At 40.8% G+C, this 12587-nt stretch overlaps 1 protein-coding gene across 1 annotated transcript; it reads left to right on the top strand.

Annotated features, from left to right (window-relative positions):
- Positions 1–2079: 2079 nt before the first annotated feature.
- foxred2 (FAD-dependent oxidoreductase domain containing 2) lies at positions 2080–12159 on the top strand (the record flags this gene model as incomplete). The annotated part of the gene is given in 9 exon segments (XM_014008906.1): positions 2080–2291; positions 2385–2690; positions 2763–3014; positions 3101–3415; positions 4416–4582; positions 6384–6549; positions 7871–8097; positions 8190–8360; positions 11369–12159. Coding segments are annotated over 9 exon segments (2052 nt in total), but the record flags the coding sequence as incomplete, so codon positions are not given.
- Positions 12160–12587: the final 428 nt, after the last annotated feature.

Raw genomic sequence — 12587 nt, 5'->3', positions numbered from 1 at the left:
GTATGTATGTATGTATGTATGTATGTATGTATGTATGTATGTATGATGCATGCATGCATGCATGCATGCATACATCATACCGTAAGGAAATTAGTGGTAGATTATTTGTTGTAACAATGCTTCTTGGCAATAAATCTTATACTGTTGGAAAGCCTGTTAATTTTATTTTAAATGGTGCCACATTTGTAAGGAACATGCATTTGTGAGATGAGCAGTAGATCTAAATATGTGGGTTGTGCACATGAAAGATTTGCCAAAATCTCTGCCATTGACTCATTTAGTTTGAAGAAACAATTGGCTATTCAACAATTTATTCATTTAACATACAGGAGCCACAGCAGTGTGTGGAAGAACCATACACAGCCACAACAGCCTGGCACCTCCACCTCATGTTGGTCACCAGCCTGGACACACATTGCTGTGTCCTGCATTTGTCACAAGTCAGCCAATGTTGTATTGGTCACTCAGACACCAACAGCCCAAGCTGATCCCACAAGTATTCAAAGAGGTTGAGGTCAGGACTTCTGGCAGACCATTCCATCCTCTTCACTCCCAGATTCTGGAAGTAGTATCTGATGAACCATGCTCTGTGGGGGTAATGTTGTCATCTTGGAGGATCGAGTTCTGTCCCGGACTGTGGAGGTATGGGATTCACTTGCAGTATGTCATCTTCATAYCTCTCTGCATTGAGATGACCTCCAGTGATGACRAGCCTTGTTTTTCCAGAGAGGGAGATGTTGCCCTACAACATCACACTGCTTCCACCAAAAGATGTTACTCTATCGGTGCAGCAATCAGCATAGTGTTCTCCACGTCTTCTCCACACTTTCACACTACGATCARACATCCACAGGCAGAATCTGGTGTCATCACTGAACATACCGTTCCTCCACATGATGCTGACACCAGAGCAAAAGGGCCTGACAGTGAAGGGCAGTCATTGCAGGCCTCTTGGTTGCCAAATAAGACCAGAGATTAGCTGTGTGCACTCTGTTCCATATTGTCTGGGCAGAAAGTTGTCGGTCATATCCTGCAAACCTTGATTGCAAATCAGTAGAAGACAGCCCTATTGCATGAGCCACATCCAGATCAGTCAAATATGGTTTGCCAAATCTTGTAGTAGACACTGACCACTTTAGCTGCCAACTACGCACCTGATTGGCAGCACCTGGGGGTACCAGAAGCTCAAAACAAGTGTCAGTAGCAACAGCAGAATAAGCTGTTTGGCAGATTTTTCATGTGCGTAATCCACACTCACTTTTACTGCTCATTCCATGTGTATGTACAGTTTGGTCCATACCTTTTTGGACATAGACATTTTCTGTACATTACTTACTATAATAAATTTTGAACAAAATACTTCAGATGCAGTTGAAGACACAATCCCTTCCCACACTGCCTATGGTAGATTTGGATAATTGATACATCTACCTCCTGGAGGAGAGCGTTGCTCATTTGGGTGGCTGTTGTGAAGGGGTTTCTCTTCATCATGAAAATTAGTGTTCATACAACACTGTTGCCTTCCATTGGCATCGAGGTCTTTTTGCATTGATGAGTTCACTGGTGCTTTCTTTCTTTCTTTCTCAGGGTGCACCCAACTGTAGATTTTGCCACTCCTAATTTGTAGCAATTTCTTTTTCTTTTTTTTTTTTGCGATGGCTTGTTTCACCTGCATGGAGAGCTCCTTTGACCAAATGTTTTCATCACAGCAAAAATATTCCACATGCAATCACCACACCTCAAATCAACTCCAGGCCTTTTATCTGCTTCATTGAGAATGACATAATGAAGGAATTGCTAACGTCTGTCCATGAAATAGCCATTGAGTCATTTAACCTATTACAATACTTGAAAAACAGGGTGGGCACATAGTAAGGAGCTGAACTAAACCCTTCATCCAATTTTAATATGGATACCCTCAAATGAAAGCTGAAAGTCTGGACTTTATGTCCATGTCCATTATATAACTATAACATGAATATGATTTAGTGAACAGGTCACTGAATTCAACATATAACACATTGTATTGTTTCTCATGTGGTGTTTTTTCTTACACTAACATTTCTTTATGTCTCTCAGGTTATGGAGCGGAACCTTCTGTGTTTCATCCTGTTCACCCTGTTTAGCTTTGTCATAACTTCATTTATTGATCACAATGGTACCCACCACTACACTTACTGTGTGCTTGGAGCTGGACCTGCAGGTCTGCAGATGGCACACTTTCTCTCCAAGGCAGGAAGAGACTACATCGTCTTGGAGAGGAACTCTGGCCCGGGCAGCTTCTTTAACAAGTGAGAAACCTTTGTGTAGGAAGTAGTGCAAAAATCAAATCTCTGTTTTTCTGCATTCCGTTTTGAAACGTTGCCTTTTCTGTGCGTCTCAAGGTACCCCAGACACCGGAAGCTGATTAGCATTAACAAGATCCACACAGGAAGGCGGAACCGAGAGTTTAACCTGCGTCATGACTGGAACTCTCTGCTGAGCGATAAACCCGACCTGCTGTTTAGGAGAGTGAGTGCGGAGTTTTACCCGCCGGCAGACGCCTTCCCCCTCTACCTGTCCATGTTCGTGAAGGAGCTCGACCTGAGGGTACGGTATGGCGTGGACATCGGGAGGATCAGGTCCGTGCAGTCGGCCTCGAGAAGGAGCTACATCCTCACCGACCAGCATGCTTCTGAGTACACATGCAGGTACATGAAACAAAGATGAAAACACTGGACTTTGAGTCACATTTGGTTGTAATTTAAACTTCCCTCCTTCAGCGTCCTTCTGGTGGCCACAGGGTTATGGGTTCCTCAAAAGGTTCAGTTTATCGGCTCTGATCTTGTTGAGGGCTATGAGTCCATCTCCACCAACCCTGAGGACTACAGGGATCAGGCTGTGCTCATTCTGGGGAAGGGGAACTCTGCTTTTGAAACGGCCCAGAGCATCTTGGGAAGTGCGAGCCTGGTACACATGCTCAGTTCCAGTCCCGTTCGACTTGCCTGGCAGACGCATTACGTTGGCGATCTCAGGTAAAGCAGGATGTGTTTGTCAGTAAACTTGGTACAAAAAAGCAKGGAGAAACATCTGCAGTGCTTCCTTTGATATTTCCTTTCAGAGCTGTAAATAATGAGCTAATAGACACGTACCAGCTGAAATCCCTCAGCGGACTGGTGGAGGCCCCCCTGGAGAAAATAGTTATTGCTGAGCGAAAGGAGCAGGGCAGGAGGAGACCTGATGGAAAGAAGGAGGGGAGGGGAAAACTCTATCTGACTTTAAAAAAGTACACACTAAACAAGAACGATCCAAGCAGTGGTGATGTGACACGAGAAGAGCTGCCCGGGTATCACATCGACAACTTCCCCATGAGGAAACCCTACGACCGCGTGATCCGATGCCTCGGGTTCCGATTCAACTTCAGCATCTTCGACAGGTAAACTTGACAGTGACACAGGTATTTTATTCCACTCTGTCAATATCAGTGGTTTAATTGTATAAATGCTGAGTCGGCGGCGTCCACACAATGGTTTTCCTGTTTATACTTTCTTCTGTATGTTTTTTTAAGCTAACTTTCAGCTATTTCAGCTGTTGAAGTATTAAATTGTTCAGCATTTTCAGAATATTACAGCTATTTATATTTGTAACTTTTATACTTTATGTTGAACTTAATTTTATTTTAAAGTTTGTACTAATAGAGATGCAGTGAGATTTCTTCAAATCCTTGTAAAGCTTTGTATTATTTAAAATCTAGTTCAGCATACTTGCTTCATTTTTAGTTTTTAGCTACTGTTCTGCTAATTTGAGCTTTTAACTACTGTTTTTCTGGTCCTGGCTATTAGCTACATTTTTGCTCATTTTGGCTTCAGTTCACTCTTTCACTAAATTTAGGTTTGAGTTATTGCACAGCATGTTGTTTCTAGCTACTAGTTTTAACTTTTAGCTGCTATTGAGCTCATTTAAGCAATTACGTACTGTTTTGCTAAGTTTAGCTTTTAGCTATTGTCAAATAATTTTAAACTTTAGTAACTTTTTTGCTAGTTTGAGGTTTTAGCAACTGTTGTCCTTTAGTTTTCAGGCACTATTTACAGTAGCTACWTTTAGTTTTTAGCTTTTGTTTTAAGAATATTAGCTTTCTTGTCTTCCATTGACAGTTTTGCTAAATTTAACTTTGAGTTGTTTTTCTGCCTGTGTTGCTTTTAGCTACTGTTCTACTGGTTTTAGCTTTTAGCTACTGCTTTGCCCATTTTAGTTGGTGGCTACTGTTCTGCCAGTTTTAGCTTAAAGCTGAGGCTTAACTGCATTTAGGTTTAGCTCATTTTAGTTTGAGTTTTTGCTTGTTTTAATTTGATCAAATCAGCTAAACATTCAGCATCCAAAGTGCATTTTTATTTTTCTATTTTTAAATAATACTAGTTTGTGCTGAATCTCCTCAGGTCTGCCTGTCCACCACGCAGTGAGAATGCAAAGGGCCGGCTGCCTGAGGTGACGGCCTGGTACGAGGGGAGGAACAGCCCCGGGTTGTTTGTTCTTGGAACTGCTGCTCACTCCAGAGACTACCGAGCTTCTGCCGGTGGTTTCATCCATGGCTTCCGTTACACAGGTGAAGGTCCAGGTTTTTATTGACACTTTGAACAAACAGCAATTGTTAAGATCTTTTATATATTTATAAATTAGGCCAGAGGTCTTCAACCCTTTTCTTCGTGACCCACCGTCCTCCTTGGTTTAGCTGTTTCCCTGCTTCAGCACACCTGATTCAAGTAATAAATTACTGACTCAGAATGTCATCAGGTTTAGCAGAAGCCTGCCAATCACTCACTCATTTCAGTCAGGTGTGTTTGAAGCAGGGAAACTGCCAAAACATGGAGGACAGTGGGAACAGGTTTGAACACCTCTGATGTAGGCCTTATTTACACTACTTCAGACATTTTATTCTGCATCTGCCTCTTGCATCCACACACAAATGGAGTTTTCAATTAGAAAACTCAAGCACCGTCTACAGGAATGTTTTTATAAATCTGCAGAAACTTTGGTTAGTTTTAGCCTTCGTCACCACAGGGTTTTAAGAGCCCTGAAACAGCATTTATTGGTTTCAGAGTAAATAGAATCTTGAAATGCCACCCTTGCATTTTCTTGTATACCAATAAACACATGAAAACAGTAGCTATGTTTACATTTGCAAAATTCTTTGATCGGATTGAAATGTATTTGGATTAAATAATCTGAATGTATTGTTTACATGGGAGTGTTTACATGCACACTGTTCGGATTATCAATCGGCATAAACCACCTCTCTCATTCYGATTACAAATGCATTCGGATCGAGCTGAATCGGGTCAGAATAATTTGAATGGGGTGTTGACATGACACATTTTTATTCCAAATGGCAGTTTAATCCGATTACTTATGTCCATGTAAACATAGCTAATGATGTCATAGCCCCTYCTGTAATCTAACCTATGTCCTGAGGTTATCCTCTTCTGCTGTGTTTACCTTCTGCACCCAGTGTGGAAGCTTCATAGGCATGCTCCGCACCTTGTTTACCATGTTTGGACCTGACATGGTTACTACAGTATTTTAGATCAATGCTCATGACGATGGAGACATTTCTAGAAACGGTGCTGTGTGAATGAGATTCTTGGACCAATAAAATGATTGTTTATAAAACTTGTGTTTTCGTGTGGACTTGGCCTGATTAATTTTTGAAGCCAACTCAGTTCAAGATGGCTGCCACAACCGATTAACTACAGCGAACACCAAACCTCTGCAGATACTTGTTTTTATTTAGTGTGAACATTTTTGCCACCTAGTGGTGCAGCGTAGACATGTCAGCATTTCTGTTAGAACATTTGGACAGAAAAAGAAACATGTTTGTTCAAGAATAAATCAGGTATAGTGCAAACGGGGCATTCAACACAAATTTGGGTTTAATGACAGATATCGGTGTTGTCTGGCGGCATGGTGGCTCAGTTGGTAGAGCTGATGCCTCTCAGCAAGAAGGTCACCGGTTCAAATCCCGGTCCAGGGACCTTTCTGGGTAGAGTTTGCATGTTCTCTCCGTGCATGCCTGGGTTCTCTCCGGGCACTCCGGCTTCCTCCCACAGACCAAAAACATGACTGTTAGGTTCATTGATAACTCTAAGTTGTCCCTAGGTGTGAGTGGGAGAGTGAATGGTTGTTTGTCTCGTTTGTCTCTWTGTGTGDCCCTGTGATGGACTTGCGACCTGTCCAGGGTGTACCCCGCCCCTCGCACTGTAACTGCTGGATATGGGCACCAGTGACCCACGCAACCCTGAGAAGGAAGAAGTGTGTACAGAAAATGGATGGATGGATGGATATCGGTGATGTCGACTTGTTTTATGCCATTATTTTTTAAAAAGGCAGCATTTTTTTCTCCCCTCCAGCCAGAGCTGTACATCGAGTACTTGAACACCGTTACCATGGCAACCGGTGGTTATCAACCAGACTCCCGACAACCCAGTTGCTGTCATGGATTCTGAGGCGGGTCGGCGAGGCTTCTGGACCGTACCAAATGTTTGAGCTGCTCGGGGATGTAATACTCCTAAGAGGGTGAGCAGAAGTTGTTTCTTTCTCCAGCTGAGCCTTTTCTTGTCTTTCCTTAGAGGCTGCTCTGCTGAAACACGGAGGACAACCTCATCAAAGGTGGAGGGAGGCAGTGGAGCCCAGCGAGTCTGAGCCTTGATCGAGCTGCTGGCTCAAGGGGCTGACTCAGCGATGCAGTAGAGAACAGAATGGGTCCAGTTTCTGAGTGTTAAAGTGATGTTAGCAGCATCGTGGCTAACACGGGCTAATGTTCTAAACAGTAACACACTTTCATCACAGTGCTCGCTGTTCCAACTCCTGACTCACTGCAGGACTGTGTCTCTGAGTCAGGGAGTTGTAGCATTGTGCTGCGTTCCAGTAGACCTGGGAAATGGTAATTTCCCTGTTCCCATTGGTAGATTTAAACTGGAACGCCCCCTCCAGTCGTAATATTCCACTCGTATAGTGGAAGAAATGAAACTGCCCCCAGTTTCGATTTCAAGATGGCAGCTACTCGCAGCTTTAGAAAGTTAACTCAGTAACTTTAACTGTTAATTATCTTTCTTAATTTTTTGTGCATGTTTAATCACTTGGACAAGTAGTGTGTTTTCTGTGTAATACTGTACGTATTAAAATCAGTGTTTATTTGCATGACGTACATTGCAGAGCTCCCTTTTTGTCATTGTTTATATTGTAGCAGTGTTGTAGCTAGGTTAGTGGCAGCAATACAATCATCTGTCAACTAACTGGAATGCAGTTTCATATGGTTTGTTGGGAAATGACGTCACTACCATTTACCAGTTCTGGGAAAACATGTAAATGGAAGGCAGCATCAGCATGTGCCAAGCTGTAGGAAAAATCAACTCAACTGCAGTAGCCACCACTCAACCCTTAGTGGGCAKCACTAATTGGTTTTAGACAAAATACTGCAGGATCGAACAAATTTACATGAAAATGTCAAAGTTTGCACAKAAACGTAAAGATAATACCCTTAAGGCCCAATTTAGAAAATTTATTTGCAAAACAAGTTGATTTTGGCTTTAGTTACTCTTTAAGTAATGTGAATAAACGATGGTGTATATATCATAGATTATTTTTTTATTTAAAAAATTATGTTTGCGGCCTGCTTTACTTTTTCGAAGATGTACAGGAAAAACAAATTGACCTAAACTTTTATTTTATTATTTTTTAACCACTCCTTTTGTTGACTTGTTTTATAGGATACTGCTCATCTGATAGGTCAAATTACTTGAAGACACCTTATGTTACTCGGCTGTTTCACCAAAAACAAATGCTTACATCATTTTCTCTGTTCTTGTATGTTTTTTGTCCTCTGCTGGTCTTTCAGCTCTCACTGTGAGTATGTTGAGGAGTTCCTTGTTCAGGCCTTGCCCCACTTTACTTCGCTTTCTGGCCACGAGGTTTCCAGCCACGGACTGATCGTGGTCGTCATGCAGTATGGGAAGAAGAAGATCGACTATCTTGGGCGCGGCAGAGCAGAGACAGACTGGACCCGAGCTTGGCAATCCAACTTTCTTCACCCTGTTTTGTACTACTACAAAACCCTCCCGACCGGTGAGAATAAATGCTGCTGGCATCAGAAAGCTGTAGTTTTAAAACGAAACGCTGGAGTGCAGGAGTTCATTTATTCATTCGTTCGTTCTCAGAGGAAGAGATGAAGAGGCGCCCCCAGGGCTGGCCTTTACCAAGACCTGAGGCCATTCATCACATGGTTGAAGACTTCCTCACAGAGTGGGACGGTCCCATGTCTCACGTCCAGCCACTGCGACGCTTCCTGGAGCATTGCATTCAAACTGACCTCAGAGCCTTCTATGCAGGTAAAGCAAGATATTAACGTGATGCTTCAAGCCTTTCAAAGTGGGGTTCTGTGGAAAGTTTAAGAACAACCTCACCTGTTGTAAATCTATCTTCCAGGGCTGATAGCACTCCGGCTAATCGTAGCTGTTGAAAACAATGAATAAACTGAATTTGACCAGAGATTTAAAGCGCCTGTGACATCATTTTGTTTGTAATAAACATGAATGCATTTTTTGAAAGATAACATTGATAAAATATGGCAAAACAAATTTCATGCCACTGAGATGAACAGTTGTTGAGATATTTGCATGTGAAGAAACAGGAAGTGATGTCATAGGGGAATGTCAGCATGTAAACAGAGCGCTGTTACAACAGCTAACAGAGACGGTAGAGAAGAATCTGATGTTTGTTTAGATTATTTTGAGTTTCTATCAAAGAGAGATGAAGAAGAGTTATAGTTTAAATAATATTGTTTTAATAAACAAAGACCAGAGAGTTTATTTTATTAAAGAGTTTCCCTTTGATGTCACTTCCTGTTTCACTTTGGCTGAGCCAAATCCAAAAGAAAATGGGCCAGTTATGAGACAAAATGTGTAAAATCATTTGTATTATGCCAATTTTCTTAAGAACAAAGCTGTTTTCTTTGACTTTTTGTATTTGAAGGATAAGCATGTCACAGGCCCTTTAACAAGCATTTCTCTGGGCCTAAAAGAGGTGCAGCTTTCACTATAAAAACACTTTTGAGGCCTACTAGCCAATCAGATAAAGCGTGGGGGGCGGAACTCGGGTCTCAACAAAACTTTAATTCAGTTCCAGCAAGGGGCTGCCACAATCAGTCGATTAGTCGACAACTAATCGATTATTAAAATAGTCGATGACTAATTTAATAATCGATCAGTCGTTGTTTTTTTTTTTGTTCTTTACTTTGTTTTTCTCTTCAAACTGCTTTGACACCTTCCACTGCCACATCTGCCTTTCTGTCCTTGACACACATGCACAGTAGTGGTAACTGGGGTAGACCGTGGACGTCACAAGACATTATACAGACAGGCTCTGGTATCATGGCTACCTGACAACGGAGCTCAAAAGTGTGGGATCATTTTAAGAACATGAAAGAGAAACCTGTGCAATATCTGCAGAGCAGAACCTGCCTTCCACAGCAATTATTTTTAGTTAGCATATAGCTAAAATTTAATGATGGTTATATAATAGCAGCTGCATTCTGGCGCGATAAGCTCTATGTTGTATATTCAATTAACGTATGATCTGATTAGTCGACTACTCGGAAAAAAATAATCGGTGATTAATCGACTATAAAAATAATCATTTGTGGCAGCCCTAATTACAGCAGAAGTTGAAGCTGTGCTCAAAATAAAAGAATATATTTGTTAGAACAAGTTTTGACGATTCCTGTTTTTGATGGGTTTATTGCTACTAATTTTGAATAATTGTTGTTGGGCGCCAGTCAGGTCTCCCTCCTGACTTATATGTTTTAACCAGCTGATGATGTTTAACTGTTATTAATATATGGTTTAGAATTAGTTTTAGGTTTTAACCTATCACACCAGGACATGTAGATTACATAAAATATAACTACACACCCCGTTTAACCTTAAATAAATAATCAGTGACAAAATGTTTAACAAAGGAAATGAGCACAGACAAAAATGAAATAGTTTTCTCAAGTATATTTACAAAAATAGAACAAAACAAAATAGAATATAAATGCAAAACAATACAAAATATATCCCTTTTTCCACCCCCAGTGTCGATGTGTGGTGTTAAAACCACTGTTCTTCAAAAGTTCAGGCTTGGCTAACAAGCAAAGAAGTTGTAGGAGGCTTGACTCCACACAAAAATGAGGTTGACTTGTCTTTACAAGTGCAAGAAGGTTGATGCATGTCAAGGTGATACTTGATACAAATACATCCAAAGAGAAGGGAAAAAACCCACTCCTACACAAAAATAAACACCTCATACAAAAAAACTCCACATCCAAGGAGTTTTTGTAGTTGAGTGAGTTTTTAGAGTAGCTGGTTTGTCTAAGTTCTATGGTTTTAGTTTTGCTTGTGTTGACGAGAAGTTACTGCAGTGGGGAACGACATGACTACACAAAGCTTTTGGGCGTCGGTTCCAGCAGACTTTCTTTGTGTTTGATTCGGCTTCAGCATAGCTCCATAACTTCCACAACTGATTAAAGTTGTCCTCAGATTTTGGAGGGATTAAACACCTTGTTACTGGATCAGTGTTTACACAGGTTTGAAGAGCTGCTGCAATTTGGGTCTTGCCAGCAAGTTAACCAACACTGACTGATTTTGCAGGGTGGCTCTTAAAGGGTGAGTCACTGTGGCCAACACAGGTGCTCAGAATTATCAATAAGTAGACTGAGGTGAGAAAAAAAACAGGTGAAAACAATCAAAYTAAGGCTGTGCAACTCCAGGTTGTCACAAAGTTTGCGAAAGAACTGGAGATGATATTGAAGCTGGCARGTTTTCAAAAACCAGCTGTGAGAGAAGATAAGCTTGCAGAAAGATGTTCACTGATTCCTTCACCACTCAAAATGAACCGGCCCTGCAGTTAGATGCTAATATTAGCTAAAGTTAGCTGGACAGTAGCAGACAGTAGGAGTGGGGGAGAATGGGAGGAGCAGCGGGCAGCCTGTCTTGGTAAAATTGGCTGTTTATGTTGATTTTTGGAATTAAACAATATTTAAACAATATTCACACTAAAAGAGATAATTATTTGAACAAAGTGGTAGCAACGGTGTGTCTCTGTCTAACTTTGGATTTTTTCCCCTCTAAAACCCTCAGTGTACTGTGCTCTATACAATATAAAATGACTGTTCATGAAGGTTGTCACAGCTGATCAACATTAACAAACACAAAAATGACTATACCTCAGTCACTTTTACAGATAATGGGTTAAAATTTGGACATATTGCTAGAGTTGTACAAATAATAAATGTTTTTCTTTTGTTTTGTTTTATCACTGACGTGTTTGACTCATGTTTATGTTTCCTTTCTGTCAGAATCCTGTTTCCACGCAGCCCTCACACATCGTAAGCCGCCGCTCTTTTGTCAGCAGGGATACTTGAACCAGCAAGGCGTCCCACGCAATAATCAGCTCTGGGAGCGAGTTCACAATGCTGGACTAACGCCAGCTGAGCAGGGTGCAACCGGCACAACAGGGGCTAACTCAGCATTCCCACACTACCTGGCTCCAGCTGGAGCAGCCGTGTCTTCAGGACTGAAACTTGAYTTCTGAATGTTTGACCTTTTAAACTGGTGTGATGCTGTTTGAGTTTCTCCAAATTGCTACCTCCTGCGCCAAAAATTGTTCTCTCAACAAGACCAAATATTTGAAACTATTTCCATAGATCAGTGATTTCCAGCCAGTTTTTAGCTAGTGCTGTTTTTTCTCACAGACCATCCTCAGCTGGTGTAAAGGTTTACTGCTTGATTACGTCATCTAAAGACTTGTCTTTACTTCTTCTTTTTCAAGGTTTTACATGGAAAAAATGTCAGTCTCTGTGCAGAAAACATTTTGTATTTCCTTATCTATCATTGATTCTTTCATCCCTCTAGCTTATTATAAGACTTACAGTATTTATGTTAAAACCTGCAGGTTGGAAATTACTACTTATTACTCAAAAGGCACTTTTCCCCTGAAAGCTCCTATATTCTTCACACATTTATATTTACAACACTGTGTGTTATAGAAAACTCTGTAGATTGGGGCTGGGTTTTACAAATTATGATGCATTATTCATTTTTATGTGATTTAAAAAAAAATAAACATATCTATCTAAAAAATATTAAACACTGAGCATTCCTTGAAGGAACACGTATCACTTGCCTCCTGTCATTCCAGAATTTGAGTTCATTTTTGTAAAGAAATGATGGAAATGCAATGTACCAAATTTTAGCTCAATATCTGTAAAACAGTTACAGCCATTTTTGTGTTGTCTAATTGTGGAGGTCATTTTGAATTAAATTTACTCCAAATGGTAATCACATGTACATCTAGTGATTACTTTCTAAAAGTTCCTTTCAAATCCATCCAGTGATACCTGAGATATTTTGCTAACAAACAAGGTTGACTTCTAAGTATTGCTAAAGTTTCTTGTGCAAAAAGTAGTTCTTAAGAGTTTGTATTGTGAAAAAGTTTCTGAAGATGGTTCATGAGTTATTTTCTAACAGAGGCAAACTTTATTCACATCATAGCGCGCATGCTCAGATATTTGAACT

Source organism: Austrofundulus limnaeus, unplaced genomic scaffold (assembly GCF_001266775.1).
Source record: "Austrofundulus limnaeus strain Quisiro unplaced genomic scaffold, Austrofundulus_limnaeus-1.0 Scaffold53, whole genome shotgun sequence".
NCBI lineage: Eukaryota > Metazoa > Chordata > Actinopteri > Cyprinodontiformes > Rivulidae > Austrofundulus > Austrofundulus limnaeus.
Note: the sequence above shows the minus strand (reverse complement) of the source record. Positions and strands in the feature narration are given on the sequence as shown.